Source organism: Acinonyx jubatus, chromosome C1 (assembly GCF_027475565.1).
Source record: "Acinonyx jubatus isolate Ajub_Pintada_27869175 chromosome C1, VMU_Ajub_asm_v1.0, whole genome shotgun sequence".
In the NCBI taxonomy this organism is placed as follows: domain Eukaryota; kingdom Metazoa; phylum Chordata; class Mammalia; order Carnivora; family Felidae; genus Acinonyx; species Acinonyx jubatus.
In genome coordinates, this window is record NC_069381.1 from 182,719,813 (window position 1) to 182,743,304 (window position 23,492).

Below are 23,492 nucleotides of genomic sequence, written 5' to 3' on the forward strand. Positions count from 1 at the left end.
GGAAAAGACCAAAAAACCAAAATACTAATTGAGGGGTTCCCCAAAGAAACAACCCAGCCAGATGAGTCTACAGCTGACAAACCCCACCTACATACTGAGAATATCCAGGTTAGGGGCAGGGGGTGGAAAGCAGACACAATGCAGGAAGAAGAAAATATCAAAAAGTATCCACTGATACTGTATTCATGAGATATGACCAGATGTTACTTAAAATAATAAAATAAACATTCAAAGAGTAAATAAAAGCATCTGGAAACTAATACAGAAGAAATGAAAAACTTACTGAAGGCTTTGCATATAAGGTAGGGGAAATTTTCCAGAAAGTATTATAAAAATATAAAGCGATGGGCAAAAGAAAGAAAATAAATGTAGAGAACCAACACAAGAGTTCCAATATCCAAATAATGTGTCTTCCAGAAAAAAACTCGAAGAATGGAAGAAATCATCAATGGAATAATTCAGGAGAACTGTCTGGCACTGAGGTATAAGAGTTTCATGGATTCGGGGTGGCTGGGTGGTTCAGTGGGTTAAGTGTCTGATTTTGGCTCAAGTCATGATCTCACAGCTCATGAGTTCAAGCCCCATGTCAGGCTCTGTGCTGACAGCTCAGAGCCTGGAGCCTGCTTCAGATTCTGTGTCTCCCTTTCTCTCTGCCCTGCCCCCACTCATGCATGCTCTCTCTCTCTTTCTCTCAAAAATAAATGAACATTAATTTTTTTTTTTTTTTTTTTTAAGCTCAGGTCTTGATCTCACAGCTCATGAGTTCGAGCCCCTTGTCAGGCTCTGTGTTAAAAGCTCAGAGTCTGGAGCCTGTTTCAGATTCTGTGTCTCCCTCTCTTTCTCTGCCCCTCCCCTGCTCACACTCTGTTTCTCTCTCTCTTAAAAAGAAACATTCAAAAAAAAAATTTAATAAATAAATAAGTAAATAAAAAGTTTCAAGGATTCAAAGGGCCTAGCACATATCTAGCATAATAAATGAAAAGAGAGTCATACAAAGGTGCATCACAGAAATTTCAGAACACTAGGAATAAAGTGAAGATCTTACAAGCTTCCAGAGAGAAATGACAGATCACATACAAAGATCAGGAATCATAATGGCTTTAGAAGTCTCAATAGCAACATAAAAATAAGAATTCAATAATGCAATATCTTCAAAATAAAGGAATTATTATTTCTAACCTAGAATTCTACACCTAGTCAAACTACCAGTGTGAAGGTAGAATGAATGGAATTTTCAGACATGCAAAGTCTCAAAAATATACTGCTCCCACCTTTTTTAAAGAAAGCCAGTAAAAGATATGTGCGACTAAAACGAGGACATAAACTAAGGGGGACAAAAAAGAGAAAATAAGAGATTTAGGAACCAGTGTTTCCAACACAGAGAGAGGTGAAGGGAGCACCCAGGATGATAATAAAGGGAGATGCCGTAATGACAGTTATCCTCAACAAATTTAGGGTTTACGGCAACTGGTCCTGATTGGAACAGGTCAGAGAGGTATAGATGATGGGTCTTTAAGATAATAAAACTGATGGAACATTCAATACATGGAATGCTCTATCTAAATGCATGGAGAGATCCCATTATTAACAGAGAGTTTGGGGTTAAACCAGTGATCAATATATAAAAAACTAAGTAAACAATCAAAAAGATAATGATCAGTTCCAGAAAAAACAACAAGCTGTGCAGAAAGGGTAAAATGATAACATTCTAAGTACTTCATTATGAATAACATTTACATAGTTATAATAATGTAACCACTAAATATTTATCCAAATTTTGATATATCTAAAAGAGGGAGAATTGGGAAGAGTGTGTGTGTGTTGGGGGTCAGGGGTAGGGGTGGGGATGAAAGGAAGCTAAATTCTCACCCTCTGTAGGGAGAATTCAATAGACAAGGCCTAAAACTGAAAAACCAAAAAGTACCAGTATGAGTTGGTATTTAGATATCTGGAGTTGAATCCTAAATGATAAAAGAGTGGAAAGTAGTTGGCTCTGGAGAGAAGGAAATTAAAGTGATATGGAAAGGGGATTATGTAGGTACTTAGAGTTTTGGGAACAAACCCTGTAAAATATTCAATTTTCAGCTGTGTGTGTATCATCTTAACAATAACAAAGAGGAAAAAGAGGAAAGGAAGGAGGAAAGAAGAGAAACAGGGAAGGACACAATGAGGAGGAGGGGAAGGGAGGAAAGAAAAAAATTTAGAGAGACAATGGAGATAAAAATGAAATATAGCCTAATAGATCAAATGTGATTTTAATTGAAAATGAAAACCAAAGTCCAAAACATTTTTGAAAAAGTAAAAGCTTAAAATAAATACAGACTAGATCTCTGTGTCTCCTAGCTCTCAATTTTATATCTAACTGCCAAATGGCAGCATGTAAAAAATGTATTCATGCTTTTTCCCCAAAATCCTCTTTCTTCCATCATTTGTAAGTGATGACACTTTCATGCCACCACTCTGTTCCCACCACTCAACATCCCCCATTCTATTCTCTCCACTCTCTTGATTCTGTTATCACCACCTTTCCAAACTGGTCTGCCTGCCTCCTGGCCATCCTCTATCATGCAGGCAGAGTAATCTTTCTAAAATTCAAAGCCAATCATACCACTTTCTTGCTTAAAACTCTTCTGTGGTTCCCACTGCTTTTAGGATAAGGTCTGAACTCCTTAACCTTGCATATAGGACTTCATGCTCTGACCTCTAATTATCGCTGAAGCTTCATTTTTTAACACGCCCAGGAATGGCTCTACCATCCCACCTCATCTCTAAGTTCTAGCACACCATGCTGAAGTCCTTTGCAGGTCCTCAAACCCAGGATGTTCTCACCTCTGAGCCTCTGCATTGCTGTGCTCTCTATTCTAAAAGTTCTTAAACTAAAATTATATGCAAAATTATGTGTGTCTGTCCCTATGTCCATATACACAAATGCACATGCATAAAACTTGCAAATGATTTCGACATTTATAAGGCCCTGAATGCCAATTTTGGGCCTCAATTTAAGAACTCATTCCTTTGGGGCACCTGGGTGGCTCAGCCAGTTAAGCATCTGACTTTGGCTCAGGTCATGATCTCATGGTTCGTGAGTTCAAGCTCCATAGCAGGCTCTGTGCTGACAGTTCAGAGCCTGGAGCCTGCTTCTGATTCTGTGTCTCCCTCTCTCTCTCTCTGCCCCTCCCGGGCTCAAGTTCTGTCTCTCTCTCTCTCAAAAATAAATAAACATTAAAAAAAAAAAAAAAAAAGAACTCATTCCTTAAGTTACAAGAAAGCTTACAGGTGCTATAAAAAAGTTCTGAAATACATCATTCAGAATATTTGCATATAAAGCGTACATGAATCACACATGTAAATATTAACTATTTTTCATGTCACTGGAATGTTCTCCATTGCCCTTCCTCCCAAAGAAAGTGAGTTAAATTATTATCTTAAAGTTGGTTTCCGGGGCGCCTGGGTGGCTCAGCTGGTTAAAGCATCTGACTTCAGCTCAGGTCATGATCTTGCAGTTTGTGAGTTCAAGCCCCACATCGGGCTCTGTGCTGACAGGTCAGAGCCTGGAGCCTGCTTCGGATTCTGTGTCTCCCTCTCTCTCCGCCCCTCACCCACTCATGCTCTGCCTCTCCTTCAAAAATAAATAAACATTAAAAAAAAAAAAAAGTTGGTTTCCGTGAGAAGGGGTTACCCTAGTGAAAAATGTCCCTTCACTGTTGTGAGAACAGCAAGATCCTAGAATTGAATACTTCTACCTCATAAGAATGCCTGAACATGCTATTACAACAACAACAACAAATAAAAAAAGCTTTAAAAAATGGATGATATTAGATGAACAGCTGTGTCGAAAGGGGAATGTAAAAATAAAAACTGCATGTAGCAGCCATCAAAATAGTAACCATGTACAGTATATGACTGTTTTTAATCAGATGAAGATTGAAGCTATTACATTTCAAATCAAATGTTATAAATTACTTCAAGAATGCAGCTGAGCTCTCATTTAATTAGAAATGTCCATGTTTAAATCATGAGGTACAGTAGCTGCCAATGAAGCAAAAGGGCAAGGGAAGGGAGAAATACTGTGTCCAGACCATCCGACTGTCAACTGTCTCCTACGTGGGATGAACATCTGGGGAGGACCAGTCCTGATGTAATGGAGAACTTCATGTACTAGCAAATTTGAGATTTAATGTAATTGAACATAACTGTTTTGAAGACAATTAAAATCATTATTCAGGTCTGGACAATTCTGAACTCTTCGTTTTCGTGTGAAACGTATTTCCCCCATGCTGAATTTTAACTCTTTCTTGGATAAAAAGTACAGCAAATTTTGGGCCAAGACTTTCCTGGGAAATAATCCCTAGATTGTGAGGTCACATTAAAAGGCAGCACAAGTGGTGAGGTGCTCCTCTGGAAACAAGTCTCTTTTACTAGTGCCAGTACTTGATGTAGCTCAGAGTCCAAATCTACATCCCAAATGTTAGACAATTCAGTATGAAATACATGAGGCAACATCATACAGGGATTTCTGAGGTCATACAGAGAAGAATGCAATTATCCTAAGGCAGACTTTCCCCCAAAGGTTATGAGCCTCTGCATCTTGTAATTAACCACGGTGCAGCTAGACAGTCCAGGCAAAAGGTCTTTCTTTTCTCCCAATTTGCCTAATTCAAAAACACCTCAAGTGACATAGCTCAAATTTTCCAAATTAAACTTACCCCTGGGGCTGAAATCAAGCATGTGACAGTTCAGTTCCAAAGCAAATCTTAAAGAGAGTTGTACATAGGGAAAGAAAGAAAAAAAATCAGAGGAAAAAGGGGTAGGAGTTAACATTTAAGTGGTTTTTCAACCTCATCATTACCCCTGCTCAAGAAAATAGGACACAGATGGGCGAAACACACCATTGTTCTGCCTTGAAGAATCTAAGGAACTCATTAGAAACTACTGTTGTTTTTCCTCATGATCTATGGCAAATCTGTAAGGGACAAATGGTTGATTTGCCCCCATCCCACGGCATTTAGTGTTCCATAGTGTCATGGGGTGGAAAGTGGAGAGAGAAGTCACAAAGCCACGGTATGCACTGCAACCCATGAAAGCCTATTATTGATATAATTCTTCAAGGTCGACTCTTCCAGGGAGTTGAGGAATGATTATATTGTCACAAACTGTTCTGATTTGTTTAAAAAAAAAAAATGGTTTCCAACCAGGAATGACACACTACCCTAAACTTTCTCTTACTTAGGCCGCAGCTCCACACTTGTCCACTTGTACACGAGATAGAGTGTAAATGGGAATGAAGTCCACTGCTCCCAGGCAAGGTGGATCCCCTCTTGAGCCTCCATATTCACAGAATTAAAAGCCTCCACGCTGGCAGCCAAAACGGAATTGCCTTAAAACATGAAACTGGAAACAGCAATCACTAAACTTTCAATCGCATCTAAACCAGCAGCTATGATTTTACTGTCTTACTAGTTGTTCTGGGTTTTTTGTTGTTGTTGTTGTTGTTGTTTTCAATCTGTATAGAAGATTGTTTTTATCCAAAACAAAGAAAAATAAAAGATCAACAGTTCCCTTTGCCTTGCCTCCCAATTGCCATAAAGTTTTGTATTTCTGCCAGCTCTTTATTCCCCAAAGTAGAAGAATTATGCAATGTTCATCAGTCTTAAATAACTTTGTCAGCTTTTTAATTGGTTACTTTCAATTTTTTCAGTTTTACCAAATTAATCTGATAAAATTCTATGTTTTCAGAATGTTTTATGATTACGTTAAAATATACACACATACATTTTTTGAAGCATAAGTATTTGATTTTTGCTCTTATTCAGTAGTTAGAGTTTTTCATTGAATCATTATATCAAAGTACATATTATAAACACCTATACTATTGCTACTCTGAGTTTTCATTAGTGTAATATGACCATTTTAGCCATAGAGATAAATAACAAAGAAGCAAATTTTACATCCTATGATTAACATTCAAGATAATCAGCCCCATGCTTGCTGGAAGTTATCAGTCAGCTTTTTGCTCTCCAAACAAATACACCTTTTGAAAGAAGACACTCAGTTGAAATCAGGTTTACTTGAAAATATTTGGAACCCTTTACTAAGCAGTATTAAGATAATATAGGCTTTTCTTTAAACAATTATGATTCTTCCAATTCAAGTTTTCCTATTAAATCTGACAACATCCCTATGAGACATGGAGCTCATTTCATTTCAACCCATGAACCAACTCAAGATTTCAGGCTCCCTGGGGCACCTGGATGGCTCAGTCAGTTAAGTGTCCAACTCTGGATCTTTGTCTCAAGATCACGTTTGTGGGTTCGGGCCCCACATCAGGCTCTGCACTGATGGCTCTGAGCCTGCTTGGGATTCTCTCTCTCCCTCTCTGCCCAACCCCCCCCCCCACCCCCCCACTTACACATGTGCTGTCTCTCTCAAAATAAATAAACTTAAAAAAAAAAAAAGATTTCAGGCTCCTAACCCAAAACACAACTGTTTGGCATATTTCATTCTTTCATTCCATGCCAAGTTACTGGTGAAATTAAGGCTAATTTCTACACTATTACTTCACAGGTTAAAACCAGAAAAGGTTTCCTTAACCACATTTGATACAGGATCATCTTCAGTGAAAGAATATTAAACCTTGGACCCCATTGCTCATTTTACTAAAGAGAAAATTGGAAACATTTGAGATATACATGTTCAGAAGAATAATGAAATGCAGTTTTAAGATAGATTCTCGGGAGTATTAGGATTTATACAGGAAATCAGTGATTAAAGAACATTCAGGTCTACCTGAATCTTATCCTTCATCAAAAGATATATACATAAAGACACCGAAATCTTACCTAACTAATTAACAGAAGCTGCTATTTAATGATTGATCTGTTGTAGTCTTGATCAGAAAATGAAAATATATTGAGCACTGATACTTCAGGATACCTGTGCCCTGTAAAGAAAACAACACATACATGCTAGAATTTTTTTTCTGTGATGAATCCTTAATAATTTAGATCTTCTGGTGCAATTAAATTTAGTTTAATAGAAAAATTCTGGGGGGTGCCTGTGTGGCTCAGTCAAACTTCCAACTTCAGCCCAGGTCATGGCCTCACGGTTCGTGGGTTCAAGCTCTGCATTGGGCTCTGTGCTGACAGCTCAGAGCCTGGAGCCTGCTTGGGATTCTGTGTCTCTCTCTCTCTCTCTCTCTCTGCCCATCCCTCACTCACGCTCTCTCTCTCTCTCTCTCTAAAATAAATAAACATTAAAAATTGTGTTAAAAAAATAGAAAAATTCTGGTATTTGACCTTTGAAGTGACATTGGCTAATCATGAAATTCCCAGGTGGTAATGGCTACTTCTTATAGTGTTGCTATATAACCAGATTATAGTTATAACTCTATCTGGTTACTATATAACCAGACGGCTCAGCTCAGATGCTAGCCTTTGGTGTCTACACCAGATCATGTCTTGGACTTGGACTCGCTACTGAGTTTGCCAAGTTTCTCTTAACTCAGTCTAAGATGGTAGCCTCTTCTTTCAGTCGCCAAATCACATCACTCTAAATTCTGCTCCTTCTCAATCTCGTCCTCTAGGCTTTGCCAATTTTTCCTTCGAAAACCCGCAAATCAAACTGTCTGGATAAAAATCTGACATTTGGTAAAACGAGGATAGGCCGATTAGTGTCTGAAACACAGGCTTCTGGGATGTATGCACCTGTCCATTAGAAACTGTTCTGTCTCCACCATCTCCTTTCAGAGGCCACCAACATCCTTCAGATGTTAACGACTTCCAGCTTTTGGTGGCTTATGACTCACTTGAATGTGTAACCTGGAGGAGAAAGCTGCTATACACTTGTATGGCAGCCGCACATTACCCCAAAGTTATTTTTAAAGTTTACAAGCCTGGTTCAGCCTCCTTAAAAGTCCCCCTTAAGCCTACAAAAGCAAATTCAAAGTGAAGGACAAAAGTTTTCAGGCAGTAATTAAACCGTTAGCTATGCTATTATACCTTTGTCGCCCTGTCCCCTGGCAGCCTAACAATTAATCTTTTCAGAGGAGAGGAAAAATAAGTTACACACAGGAACTACAGAGCTTACAGCAGCCCTACACCATTAATTTTAATAACACGAAAAGATAAACATATGTCACTCACTCATAGCCAAATGAGCATCTATAGAGCCCTGCCCTGGTATACATCTAAAATTTATAACTCAGTTTCCTTTACCTAAGACCTTTTAGGCTACTTAAATGTTTTCACATTGCTTAATCAGAAAAAATATGGACGATATAGTTTTATTCCACTCACTTAAAAATAAACGTCTTTAAAATATTTGTAAAACAACAGGTCATTTTCTTAACTAGTGCCACCTTCCCTCATTTTTAAAACTGTAAAAGATGAAGCCAAGAACACGATTATACAACCTCTTACTTTATGTATTTTTTCAACATCCTCTAGCTCCTGGAAGAAAAGAGATAATTTTATTTTTTCATCCTAAATCTTCTTCTGAAAAGCTTTTATTCTCAGTTTCATAGGATACAATTGAATCAAATGCTAGAAGAATGAAATCCTCTCCTGCAATTTCTTAAGCATGCATATAGAAAAAAAATTACTGCTGGCAGTAGGAACTGTCAATGGATCTCCGCAGAAGTAAATTGTTTGGTGTTTGTAATGGAGTATAATAGCTATAATTCCACTTGAGCTGCTGCCACTAATAAGTTGATAAAAATGGGAAGTTGAGACTCAGGCGTCCATCAGTATATGGCTTCCACAGATGTCTCTGCATGTTCACTTAATCACAGAGACAGGTAACCCAATCCCATTAGAGGTACTATGTCTGACAATGAGGGACCCAAGCTGGCTCTTCCCACAAAGACAATGGAAAAGCATAGCTGCAGACTGACTCCAGAGGGGCTTTCTTATCGGCAATTTATCAGGAATTTTCTTAGACATTTGCAGCTCCTGCAAAGTTGTAAGGCGGTAACTTAAATGTGCTCATCATCAGAAATGGGCTAGGGGAAAACACTTCCTTCTCATGAAAAATAGCCACCGAATCAAAAATGACTATCAGAAATTAAAACATACTGTCTCAAATGCTTCAGGATTGTGACTCTAATGCTCACCTGTTGCCAAAAATTTAAATTTAATCTACTTAATGATTAGAAGTCTGAAAATACACTGTGTTCTGTGTGTGCATGAAAGTAAAAACAAGTGGTATCTAGAACTGTGTGTCACCACATGAACATATTAACGAGAGTAAAATAAAAAGTGGTATCTCTCACAGGAAACACTGGCCCAGGGAGTAAGGAGGCTTGAGTTCCAGTCTTCTGAGTTGCTGAGTGATCTTACACACATCACTTAAAGGCAATTGCCTAAGAGTTTTTATATGGAGAAAATGGAGTAGAAATAATAATGCTGTAATGAAAGTACAGGCTTTGCTGGCAGGAGAGCTTTGAAAAGTAGCTGGTATTTGGCAAGTTTATTTTTTATTTAACCTGTCGAATAAAAAGCATAAGGTACAATTATGCTCATTCTATTAATGATCACATAAATGGCCCATGAGGGAAACATTAAACCTTTATGTAAATATATCCTCCTCAGGAGCCTGAAATCTTGAACAATGCTCATCTCAGACACTCACTCTCCAATGTGAATTAGTGCGCTGCTGAGCGTATGCAGGCTTTTGGAAAAGAGCACATGTGCACATCTGAGTAACCGATCTATCTCAGTATCCTGGGGTCCTGCAAAAGCTGTAACAGCCCAAGAACAAGGAGGGAAGTCTAAGAAGAAAGAAGAGTGTTCTGTAGCACTGTCTGCATTATACAAAAATTACTGTATTTATCAAAACACTACATATTCGCTTCAATTGTCTGTTGTTCCTACCATTTTTTTCAAGAAGAGCTGCTTTTGCTATGTTCTCAACAATGTATTTCCTTCTGGCTTCTGAAATATTTAGTAAACAGGCAGCCAAACAGAGCCCCAGTCTGGAGGAAGACATGGTGATTTTTCTAGGAGAAAAAGTATTGTTCATTTTGGTCTCTGTGGTGTGTTCATATTTTCATGTTCATTAACCTTATAAAAATTAGTTTTTTGGAAACCAAGCAGTCATAATATGAACATTTCACCATTTCATTACTGCAGAACACCTGAAGGATAAAATCCTCAGATCGAGTCAACCAGGAAACCATGCGTAGGTGGCCACACACATATGAACGTAGGAACATAGTTAACACCACTAGAACACACAGGGCAAGTTACTCAGCCTGAATTGTCATGGAAATGAAACTTTTTTCTTAAAGTATATTATTCCCTTTGAAACATCATCTTCCTTAGTTTATCCTCTTTTTGAGGTCTGTCCTATGTATCAAATAAGCATGATCCTCTTGTTAAATGAGACTTAACTAGGGAACTGTAAAAAAGAGAAATGAAGATTCTTATAAAAGTTATTTTTCTGGCAAAAAGAAAGGTTATCTCTATGGGCCATGACACAGGCAATATATGAACAAATAAAAGGGACTCTTTGGGTGCTTTAAGTGACAACTATTTGACTAAATTCCTCTTATACTTCAGTCTCCAAAATTCCTGTATCAGTTGAAAATCTTTTCACAGGATTCTCTTCCTGGAACTGAAATCTGATATATATCCTACGTGAACCAACAATGCCAAGAATGTGACTGATCCTTTTGGTGAAAATGCATTAATTACACAAGTTTTTGAGGTTGCTTTGATTCTTTTTAGTACCTAGAATGGCATTTTTCGACTCTCAAATATTATTGACTAAAGAAATTTAAATATCTCAAAATAATAAGAAAAGAATTCCCCTTTTCAAGACCAGGCCATATTTAGGTCTCTTTTAAACATCGTAACTAAAAATAAATGTGGCCCTCACGAATTCATTCAACAAATTATTTGATAAGGGTTATTTTGTATCGGGTAATGTCCTCAGTGTGGGGAATACCGCAGTGAATGGTGCCCAAGCTTGAGACAAACTTTAAGCTTATGAGTTTTGGTTAAACCGTGTGCTCTGCTGCAAATAATAGTACTCTCGATGCATCAATCCTCTGGCTTCTGTTCACTAGGATTGTTCATGGGCCTAATCATCCTAACCTAGAGGGAACGCAAGGCTCCATGTTAGTTCAGGTTTGTAAGCAAGTTTTCATCTTGTGACCATCATCTCATGATTGAAAATTCATGAAAATACGGTCATTAGGCTTTTGTAGACATTAATAACATTGTTGTAATAAAGCAGCTCAGACCTCTCTCTTCTGTGTAAACAAAAAATTGCTTTACACAAGGGGTGTGGGCGTCTTCTGGCTTTCATTTGTTTTCAGTGTGTTTATGTAGCTTAATTGTCTCATCAGGCACTTTCCCAACATAATTATGCTTTTTAACAAATGGTGTTTATGGCAACCCCTAACAGTGCAAAAGAAAGGATTAGTTTCATCCTCTCATTCCACATTTTGATTCCCTGTGGACAGTTAAATCACACAAAGATGGTGTTAGAAAAATCTACCTTCACAGCAAAAGCTGAAATTAGCGGCCACCGGAATTTTGGAGAGCAGTCAAGCTTGTTAGTGAAAAGGGTAAGTGTTTCTCTGCCTCTTCCACTTACAAAGTAACCCAGAGCAACCCCGCAAACACTCTGTGGTTTGGGAGACGGCGCTCCTACTGCGCCCATCCCTCCAATCCCAGTTCGATTACTTCCGGCCATAAACCAAAAACCGGCCCCCCCCCACCCCCCCCGCCCCGGGGAGGAACCAGCAGGGCCAGCACGGAGAGGAGCAGTTCGCGACAGTTCCGCCAGATCACCTGCCTCTTGCGTACGCACCACCGCTCGCGCTGTTAGGGCCGCAAAAAGGCTCCCCGAGGGGGCGGTAGCGCGTGCTCGGGTTGGAACCCGCCACTGGGTCTCCCTGCGTGGCCCCGCCCCGGTTCCGGTGTGAAGTGGCTCAGGGCCACGTGGGCCGAAGGCTAACCCGAGGGACTGGGCGCGGGCCTTGGGGCACTCCCTCGCCGCCCCGCGATCGGCGTCCACGGGCCGCGGGGCCCGGGAGCGAAGGACGGCCGGCGGCAGGGCTGCCCCGGATCCGGCTCTCGAGCAGCGCCCGCGCCTCCGCGTCGGGGAGAGAACCGACCTGCGCGCGCGGAGGGGTGGCGGAGTAGCACGGCGCCGAGTCGGGGTCGCCCGCGGCGGCGACGCGCAGCTTACGCCGCCGGCCCCGCCCCCCACCCCGGGCGCCCAGCTCGCGCTCCAGCCCGCTGCACGCCTCCGGGAGCAGGCTCTGCTGGTCGCTGCCTGACCTACACTCCGCGGGGCCCCGCACCCACCGCGTGCCGGAGGCCCGGAAGGCTTAACGTTCAGCGTGGAATTGCCTTCTCACCCCCTCTGCTTTACCTTGGGATTCTCCACAATTGTCTCTTGTAAATGAATGACTTTTTTTAAAGGGCATTAGAATCTAATGATGAGGTTATTACCCATTGATCATACACCAGCAGGGGGCTCTTTGGCGCACATGCAAACGCACCCTTGCAGTAAAGTCTCTGCTGAGAAATGCTGCCCGGGAGCGCTTGTGAGTAGGCAAGCGCCGGAACCACCCCAGGACAAAAGCAGTACTAATACCTGCCCACGTACTTACGAGCTACATGAACCGGGCATTAATAATTATTTCTCTTTTTTCTAGGCCAGTGAACCTTGAGAACACATTTACAAAAAATTAGGACCTGTTTTGTTTTTGTTTTTGTTTTTTTGATATATATAGCAAGGATTAAATGTTACCACTTTGATCTGGTTTCGTTCCTGAAGTGAAGTAATCACTAAATAACTACTTTGACAGAATAAATTAATTTTTAAATCTATTTTTTATTTTCTAATTATACTTTTTAAATACAGATTTGAGGAAATTAACATTTATGTGGACATTTGGTTTCTAGCCTAATGTGGCATAAAAATAAGTAACATAATGAGTGTTAAAAAAAAATCAGGTTCATGATGCTTCTCACATCATCATCATTGTACTTAGATGTCACAACAGTATTATGTGCGATTGTGTCAGATCCAGCCTTCTCCATCTCGGAGTGTTGGCAGGTAGGAGGGCTGTTGGCAAGAGGAGGGGTGTTAACCTCAGGATCCTGGACCCATTCCAAGGCTGGTAATTACATTCTGCCAGCCAAAATTCATCCCATAATTTTAATTGGATAAATCCTTTCTGGCCTAAGCTACTGCTATGCCTGTCAAACTGTTGCCACATTTCACCCCAGAGGTGTCTGTGTTTTAGTTGCAAGAATGAGTCCCTTTGAGGTTGGCTTATCAATTTAAATCCTCAAAGTGCTTTGGGATCCTATGGAATTAAATATATATTTAGGTATTTTTTTTCTACTGAATCTGCAACAGACATGCATAAGATAGACATATAGCCATGTTAATGCCCAAAAACCAATACCCATCTAATGTCAACAGATAATTTCAAAATACTTTAACTAGATTGATGTCCCTAACATTCTCTTTTCTTCTTTTGAGAGCTTTTATTGCCCATAGCATTAGCTTCCAATTAACGGTGGTGTAACCAACCTTTCCTTCCAAGGAGAACAACGGAACTAAAGGCCCTGTATCTCACCTTCCCAAACAATTCTGTGGTGAGACTACTTGCTACAATGGAAGATAAAGTAACATTACATCTAGGCTTATCTGTCCCTTCAGAGAAAACAGTGTGACACCTAGGGGCTTCATGGGTCTAGCTGTAACAGCTGCCAGACCTAAACCTTCTTCCCCACATTTCCTAATCCTCTCGATGAGAATATCTTTCCCCTGACAGGACTGCTGGGGCATTAAGTAAGATAACATTTCTGAAAGCATCAACACCCAGCAGTTACTCAGTAAACCTTAATCCCTTTCTCCACTAGACTGAGGTCAGACACAGGAGAGAAGGCAGGGTCCCAAGTTCTTTGTGGAGGAGGGCAGGGTCTGCCTCTGCTTGAGGACTGTAAACACAGAAAAGACAAAGAGAAAGATGCCAGCAAGTCTGATGAAAAGTTCGGCAGTAAGATCGAAAGTCTTATTTTGTTCTCTTCAAGGATAGAAAAGTACCCTTGGTGTTCGTTTAGCTCAACCACATGTAATCCTGCCTTTTTCATTGTTTGAAAGAGCTTTATGTCACAGGTACTATGTATGGGCATCAAACCTCTCATTATTTAACTTAGCATGCTTGGAGGAGTTTGGGGGTGAATACTTTTTGGGTGAATGTGTTATTCTGATTCCTTGTTTTTCCTACTAAGTCCACGTTCAGAGCATTTGTTCCTTTGCTCATATGGTTTCTGTCCAAAAACAAATAAGCACTGGAAAAGAGCATAGCTAAAAGTCCCAGTTTCAGTTCTGTGATACCTGTTTCCTAATACTCCCACCGGGCCCTTGTAAGACAAAATAATTTTCTGTACCCTTCATTTTTACAAACAAGGAGAGGGTAGTTCTTGTAGAAGCTGTCCATGGCCCGTGAGGGCTCAGGTGGGTAAAAGCGGGAGGTTGTGCTCTAGTTTGGGTCCACAGAGCTGCTGGAACCTGACTCAGGCACTTACTTGAGCAAGTCTGGGATTGGGGTGAATGAGTGAGGCATTTACCTGTAGTGCAAAATTGAAGTGGGTGCCAAAACACTTGGTAATGCAGTGTCTTAAAAAGTCAAAACTAATGCAAAATAAGAAATCCATGGTAAACAAAATAGCAACATTTTAAGTAAAGACAGAATCCTACCCTGTACTTGTCCAACTTGGTCTCCCTCACCTCACCCTGATCCCTGCCCTGTGGTTGTGTTCCCCTTGGTACAGCCTGTTCCTGATTGTAGGGTTAAGAGGAAACGGCACCACTTTGCCCTGCCTGCATCCTCTCTTTGTGTCCCCAAAATGGGCAACAAAACCAGAAATGTCAAGGGTAGAAATTTCCCAGCCAGTGGTTATATATTATTTATAGTCTGTTCAAGAGTTTTCTAGTCCTCCATATATAGGATAGTTGGCCAATTTATCTCAAGAGAAGGCAGACCTTTATTAGAACAAGCAAAAGATTCAACTCTACTAAATACATTTCCCTACCTACTTACCTTATACATTTCAAAATATGGTAATTAGAAAGTTTCCTATTGGGAAATAATAACTTTGAAATAATGTTTTAAATAACATTTTAAATAATGCTATGAGTCTCTTTCATATCTTCGTATTCCAGCATTTATCCTGTTCAGGAAAATGTGATAATTTCGCTTAGACAGAAATCTAATTCCTAATGCAATTTTTTTTCTTTGAAGATTTTACTTTCACCCTATTTTTTGTACTTTATCATTCTGCCTTCTTCATGGAACATGAAAATATTTTATTTCTTCTCTGATATAAATGTCCTTTGGTAAATGAAAAATTTTAACAAGTGACTTTAGTTATCATTCTAGGACAAGTTAAATGCAGAAGTGGTTTTAATTCCTTGTATTAAACAATTTGAATCGTGATATTATGAAATATGTGTTCTATTAGTCATTTTCTAAAAGAGCAAATGGGTTTCACTGCTGCCATTTTTAGTTTGTAGTGGGGGAAGCTATGCTATTAATTTATTTAAAATGAATATAATGAGCTTAATGTCCACAAAGAAGTTATAACAACTAACAGAAATAACTCCATTGCCCATATACTGCTGCCTTAATTATGGGAAATGATCTCCAGCCATTTTTGTCTTAATGAAGGAGGAAAAAAAGCCCACAGGATTTCCAGAATTAACCTTTTTTCACCTACATTTTTGGGAAATGTCTTTCCCTTTACATAATATGCACTCGGTTGGCTAAATTTGCCATAAAAGACCAGTAGACTGGAATGTAAGCATAGTTATTAGCTTAAAGTAGAATCACTTGTTATGCATTCTATTCATTGATACTAGGAATATCTCATGTAACTAGCCAAAAATTAAAAGTCTATGACCTATCCACCCCTTAATTCATTCTTTGCCTTTTTATACCATGTACACCATGTCTTATACCATGTATACCTTTTTATTCCATGTGGTCATTCAGTTGTGCACTCCTTTATTATGGAACCTAGGCACTGAATGCAATGAAGTGTCTCCTAGAGCCTCTCTCCAAAGCTGTTTTTTATAGCCATTAGTCATATTGCAGATGAAAAGCAATTCCTAAAATAGCCTTGGAATTTTTGCTGAAAATTTGTTTTAACTTATGGGGGCTACATTAGAATTATTTCTAAAACTATAATTCACAAAATGTATCTTATTATATCCAGAAAAAAAATGCTGGGAATATTTAGAAACATTTTCCCCTAAGTAACATGAATTTTTGTTGTGTCATGAGGTTTTGTCAATAAATATTTACTTTAAAATGCCAACCACTAGGTGATGACTGCCAATTTTCATTAAGAAAGATAATACATCTGTAATGCCTGGGTGGCTCAGTCGGTTAAGCATCTGACTTTGGCTCAGGTCATGATCTTGTGGTTTGTGAGTTTGAGCCCTGCGTCCGGTTCAGTGCTGAGCACTCAGAGCCTGGAGCCTGCTTTGGATTCTGTGTCTCCCTCTCTGTCTGCCCCTCCCTTACTCATGCTCTGTCTCTCCCTCTCTCAAAAATAAATAAACATTTTAAAAAATTAAGGAAAAAAAAAAAAAGAAAGATAATATATCTTGTGATAATCCCAGTAGTGGCCAGTCATGCTCCGTGCAATTGTAGACAATTCTCTATTATTGTTGTATATGCAAGAGAATGTCAACTCTTACTGACACCAATAAAGCAACCTCCTCTATGCACAGGAATCAGAGACCTGAACAGAAGCTTCTGTGAATGCATGTGATGTCTTCATTTCCTAATTCACATGTGTGTTCAGAGTCATTCCTTGCTTTAAAACAAAAACAAAAACAAAAACAAAAACAAAAAAAAGCCCTTCTAGAGAGAACCACTTCTGCTCTTGGTCAGATCTCTAAGCTCCGCCTATGCAAGACATTCAAACTGAAGGTTCAAATGAAGTTTTTCCTGCTGGTTTGTTTTTTATTGTATATCTCAGGGTTTGAAGGGATTAACTTTTAAATGTATTTTTCCTTAAGTAGAAAATGGCTAATTTCTTAAGAAGAGGTGAGCAAGATTAATTTTTGGGTGCTGTTGTTTTTAATGTTTTCTTTATCCAAACTTGTGCCTCTCAGTTATTATGCACCTCTTTTAGCTTGAAGTTCTATGTTTTTTGGAAGGGATTAGAAAATATAAACTCATAGAAGTTCAGGTCAGAAAAGCCCTTAGAAATCATCTGGCACTTCCTCATAACCTTTGTTCAAATGATGTCTGGCCTGGAACAGAGATAACAGACATGGAAGCAGAGCTTGTGATGAAGCACAAGGTTGGGGTGGGCATTACCAGTCACCTTCACTCTTTGCCCCCATCACTGCTTCTTCCATGGCCACTCTTTGAACCCTAAGTTGCCTTGGGAAACCACCAGTTAGTTCAACCACTTTTCTGGGGCCTGAAATCCTTTTTATAGCAGCATGCAAAGATCTCATCTTTGGAGATTAACTCTCTCTTGAAACAAGTCTATGATGCTGTCTCAAAACATGAGTGCTGTGGAAAATTCACACTTTAAATTATTGGGTTTTATTTATTTTCTTTTTTAATGTTTATTTATTTTTGAGAGAGGGAGAGAGAAGGGGCAGAGAGAGAAGGAGACACAGAATCCAAAGCAGGCTCCAGGGTCTGATCTGTCAGCACAGAGCCCAACACGCGGCTTGAACTCACGAACTGCAAGATCATGACCTGAGCGGAAGTTGGACGCTTAACCAACTGAGCCACCCAGGCGCCCCTGAATTATTGGGTTTTAATAATAATTTCTGTGGAGGGGAATAAGTATGAATGGATATTCAAATCTGAAATGATCCATCAAAGGTTTTTATTAATACTCAAGAAAATATGATACAGAAACTGCAAGGATCACTATTTGGGGGAAGGAGAGAAAAGGATTCAAAGAGACGCAATCAGACCAATATAGTGAGACAACAGGCAAGGATGGAAGGGGCTTAGTTCCTGCATCCCTACCCAGTTCAGAAGACTGTAACACAGCCCCGCCTTTCCCAGGGCCTCTGTCACCTTTAACATCAGGGTTTTCATTTCTGTTTGGGGTACAATGATGGCAGTGTTTCTCATAGGAGAGTTCTATTTAGATATAGGGCCCATTTTTCTTTTCTGTATTCCCCACCCATTTTTTTTTTCTTTTATCTCATCATATGTCATTTGATCTATGGACTTAACATTCTGAACTTGACTGCAGTGGGGTTTCAGCCACCTATATTTTAAAGCTGAATTTCAATTACAAATATAAAAATATTAAATGAGAGATATATCATGAAAATACATTTTATAAATCATACTCAAATTATATCAAATATTCAGTTGATAACTACTAATTTTACTCAAGTGAAATTCAAGCAATTATTAATCTTTAGGTTCTCTTCACTTACCAATGTATGACATAAAAGACTTCAAAGTTTTATTTCCCTAAAACACTCATATTTTTAAAGTAATTATTCAAATTATAAAACACATGCTAAATTACTTAGATCTAATTAGATTATCTAAAACTTATTGATAAAAGGGCCACCTGGGTGGCTCAGTTGGTTAAGCATCCAACTCTTGGTTTCTGCTTAGGTCATGATCTCGTGGTTTTGTGAGTTCAAGCCCCACCCTGGTCTCTGTGCTGGCAGCTTGGAGCCTGCTTGGGATTCTCTCTCTCCCTTTCTGCTCCTCCCCCACCTGTGCTGTCTCTGTCTCTCTCAAAATAAATAAGTAAACTTTAAAATTTTTTAAAATAAGTAAAACTTATTGATAAAAGTAGAAAAGGTTAAGGAAAAAATATTTTTAAAAATGTATCCCAGGTACAACCAAAAGTAATAATTGACATAGGAATTAACCAATTGGGGACTCTATTCTACAGAATAACTTGATCTTCTCAAGTATATCCACCCTTAAAACAAACACCAAATATATTAATGGGAATATCTTATATTTTGTTCATTATAATGAAAGAAAATATATGTGAGAACACAACTTTTGTGTATAAAGATATTTTCTTTATAGATATTGCAATTTTAATTGATAGTTGTAATATCAATCTAAGAATATACAGCATTTAACATATCTAATGGACTGTCTTTATAATTACAAAACATAGTTTTAAAGCTAAAGGCCATCTGAAAGGTATCTCATCAAACACTTTAAGGGTGTGAAACCCAGGCCCTAAAGAGGTAAAGGGACCACCACATGTTTAATATCACTCTTCTGTTTTAAGTTTTGGTACCTGGAGGATGAAATCCAAGGCCCTTCTCAGTGGGACCCCATTCTATGTTTTTAAAAGTTTCACCTTTCCTTTTCCCAACCTCCCTCCTCACTCTAATCTCCTGCCACAGCAGCATATGGTTCACCAAACACACTTTGGACTACTGTATACCTCTGGCTTAGCTTGTGCTTTGCTCAAAATTTCATTCTACGACCACCCTTCACCCACCCAGTAAACAACTTCCACCCTTGTGAAGACTTCCTGAATTCTGCCCTCTTCTCCAGTGTTCATCGTACTCTACTATTCCCAGAATATCCTACATTTAACACTGAAACACTGATCACATATTGCTATATTATTTCATAAGTGTCTTGCTCCCTCATAAGGTTGAACAGTAATAGTATAATTTTTGTCTTTTTAATCCCTAGACCTTAGTCTGGTCTTGAATCATAGTAGACACTTTGTAAAAATTTGTTGAAGGGATGAATCCATACATGCAGAAGTCAATGAATATATGAACGAATTAATGAATGAACAGACAAACCAATGAAAGAGTGAACGAATAGGACAAGTTCCTCAACCTGGGCACTATTAATCTTGGGCAAGATAATTCTTTACTGTGGATAAGTCTTTCCTGTGCATTGTAGGATACTCAGTGGCATCCCTGACCTCTACCTACAGATGCAAGTAGCAGTCCCACACCGACGTCGTGACAATCAAAAATGTCTCCAAGACATTGCTAAGTATTCCCCAGAAGTAAAACTGCCCTTGATGGGGTATAGCTGAAATAGATGGAAGGCTGACTGGATGCAGCCATTCAGGTGGCGGGCAGAGATTAGAACTCTGGTCTCGAAACACCGGGGCGGCTCAGTTGGTTAAGCATCCAACTTCGGCTCAGGTCATGATCTCATGGTCCATGAGTTTGAGCCCCGAGTTGGGCTCTGTGCTGATAGCTCAGAGCCTGGAGCCTGCTTTGGATTCTGTTTCCCTCTCTCTCTGCCCCTCCCCCACTCGTGCTTGTTTGCTCTCTCTCTCTCCCTCAAACATAAACATTAAAAAAAAATGAAAAAAAAAAAAAAAGAACTCTTGTCTCTATTTCAGTCCAGTACTTTTTCCATTATGACAGCCCTGCTGCGATCCAAATTCAATTCTTAGTCTTCTCATAAGACATTTTTTTTTAATTTTTTTTTAACGTTTATTTATTTTTTAGACAGAGAGAGACAGAGCATGAAGGGGGGAGGGGCAGAGAGATAAGGAGACACAGAATCGGAAGCAGGCTCCAGGCTCTGAGCCATCAGCCCAGAGCCCGAGGCAGGGCTCGAACTCACAGACCGCGAGATCGTGACCTGAGCTAAAGTCGGACGCCCAACCGACTGCGCCACCCAGGCGCCCCTCATAAGACATTTTAAAACCTGAGACCAATAACAGAATTATAGAAGTATAATTTGGGGGACAAAGTATTAAAAAGCAACATTAGAAGTAAAGGTATGCCTTCCTTATATCAACTAATCTGGTTGACATTACTTTCTTTAAAATGGCATTTACTTGTAGTCAATATTATTAAATGGTACTTCTTTGGCCCTGCCTAAAAGTTGCTCCTAGAAGGCATATGGTTTTCAAAAATTTTCTAAACACCACTTCATAGCACCATCTTGTGGATTTTAGAGGAATTCATTGACTTCAGTTTAAAATGTCTAGTTATTTCTCCAGAAAGGGAGACAAAAAAAATAGAAAAACTGTAAAAAAAAAAATTAGGACATTCTTCGCTTATTGAAATGTTCTACCAAACTCTGAATCAGGGACTTAGTTAAGCTTGTTTTTGACTTTGGTATTTGGCCAAGATTTCAATTTGGCTTCAACTACAGCCTCCCTATGGCCTTTGAAAAGTCAAATAGCCACAATCCTACATCATCATCATCATGTCTGCATCATGTTCAGACAGCAAAGCAGGGGCATAATGCCAACAAGGAAGGCCATTCTAATGTATTTGTTAACATTTGAATATTCACTTTGAATATATAGATATAACTTGGAATTAAAATTTCCTTATATGCTGGACATATTGGAAGAGCAAAGTATTGCAAAATTAGGGAAGGTTATGAAAGATGATAGTTATATAGAAAACAAGAAATTTTATTTTATTTTTATTTTTTTATGTTTATCATTTTTATGTTTTTTATGTTTTATATGTTTATGTTTATTATATCTCTCTTCGAGAGAGAGAGAGACAGAGCATGAGCAGGGGAGGGGTGGAGAGAGAGTGGACACAGAATCTGAAGCAGGCTCCGAGCTGTCAGCACAGAGCCCAAAGTGGGGCTGATACTCACAGACTGGAGATCATGACCTGAGCTGAGGTCAGACACTTAACCAACTGAGCCACCCAGGAACCCCAAACACAAGAAATTTTAAATTGTTAAAATGAGAAATAGGGAAATAGATTGACAGAAATCTGAATATTTGTTCCTGTACCATATCAAACTTTAAAAATTCTATTTAGTGATGGGGTGCTGAGTGACTCAGTTGGTTATGCATCCTGCTCTTGATTTCGGCTCATGTTATGATCTCATGATTTGGTGGATTGAGCCCTGAAATGGGTTCTGCGCCAGCCCTGAGCCTGCTTGGGATTCTCTCTCCCTCTCTCTGCCCCTCCCCTCCCCCCCAGTAAATAAGCATTAAATAAAAATTCTGGGGTGCCTGGGTGGCCAAGTCATTTAAGGGTCTGACTCTTGATTTCAGCTCAGGTCATGATCTCATGGTTCGGGAGTTTGAGCTCCACATCAGGCTCTGTGCTGACAGCATGGAGCCTGCATTCTCTCTCGTTCCCTCTCTCTCTGCCTCCCACCCCTTGCTCATACATGCTCTCTCTTTCTCTCTTTCAAAATAAATAAATAAACATTTAAAAAAGATTCAATTACTGACATTTTTTTAATGTGAAAGTATAGTTGTGATTACATTTCACATTTCTTCTTAGATCCAAGTTCATTCTATGCTGATATCTGGTTTCAACCTCTAACAATTGTTGCAATACTAAGCCTTTTGGCATTCAACCTAAATATGTGTTTACATAAATCTATTCTAAATCTAAAAGGACAGTAAAATGAAAAGGAGATAATGTAAAACATAATAGATATGAGGTTTCTTCTCTTTTTCAAATATGTGAGTTTTACTTTGTGACTTGAAAGAAAATATTCAGCACAAACTACCAGGAGCACCAAATGCTAAGGGCAGTGTGGGAAACCTATATGGAATTGCTGATATGGAAAAGGCATTTCTATTAACAGATGTAATTAGATTCTAATTTTACAGACAAAATGTTCAATTGGTTATAATTTTTATTTGTTTTTCCCATCCCAATACATAATTGCCTTCTCTTCTCCATGAGATAAAGTGAGCATAGCCTTACACTAAAAGCTTTTGTTCCCTGATACCTCCTTTGTTCATCTCTTCAAATGGAAACACCAAGAACTGCTAACCAGTTTCAGCCTGGGGCAACTGGGTAAGTTACCATTACTTTAGAAAATGGGAGAAGGCAAAGGTATTATTAAAAGAACTTTTCCTGCAGGAACGTTCACATAATTGTTTTGACCTCAAAGTAACTATTTTATGTTACAGGACAGTAGACTACTTTGCTTGCCTGTGTGCCTTTAAGTAGAGCCCCAGCAGGTGGATAATGGCCATGAAATCTAACAACCATGATAATAATTGCAAAGGCATTTAGGTCCCACATTACCGTTGTAAGAAGATGATTGAACTACATTTGTGATTTTGAATTGATATAGAGATGTCCCTGATTAGTAATATTGCATAGTGGAAAGAAATTCAGACCAGAGATCAGGAAGCCATGTTTTTATCCCAGCCCGTCATCATCAAGTGTGTAACATTGGATGAATGACACAGGGTCTCTGCTCCTCAGTTTCCAAATCTGTAAGATGAAGGAGTTGGACCAGGGCTTCTGTCGTCCTTTCCAGTTTAATAGGTTAAGATTCTATGAAGTGGTTGGGGCGCCTGGGTGGCTCAGTCGGTTGAGCAGCCGACTTCGGCTCAGGTCATGATCTTGCACTCTGTGAGTACGAGCCCCGCGTCGGGCTCTGTGCTGACAGCTCAGAGCCTGGAGCCTGTTTCAGATTCTATGTCTCCCTCTCTCTCTGACCCTCCCCCGTTCATGCTCTGTCTCTCTCTGTCTCAAAAATAAATAAACGTTAAAAGAAAAAAAAAAGATTCTAT

General features: G+C 39.3%; 1 protein-coding gene across 7 annotated transcripts in view; it reads right to left on the reverse strand.

Moving 5' to 3' along the window:
• LOC113597531 (uncharacterized) overlaps nt 1-23,492 on the reverse strand; it is a 204,589-nt gene that overhangs the window by 145,655 nt on the left and 35,442 nt on the right. For 2 of the 7 annotated variants that reach the window (XR_008295514.1, XR_008295515.1), the window contains 2 exons: nt 6,840-6,940; nt 5,227-5,377 (listed from right to left, as the gene is read on the reverse strand). The exons of 2 other annotated variants lie outside the window; for them this stretch is intronic. Coding sequence is in view for 1 of the 5 variants with exons in the window: in XM_053215526.1 (XP_053071501.1) it covers nt 6,848-6,940 (93 nt within the window). In the remaining 4 variants the exon portion in view is untranslated. Of the gene's footprint in view, nt 1-5,171; nt 5,378-6,839; nt 6,941-11,499; nt 12,539-23,492 lie in introns of those variants that run through there. 3 more of the 7 variants (XR_008295516.1, XR_008295517.1, XM_053215526.1) reach the window with 3 other exon arrangements.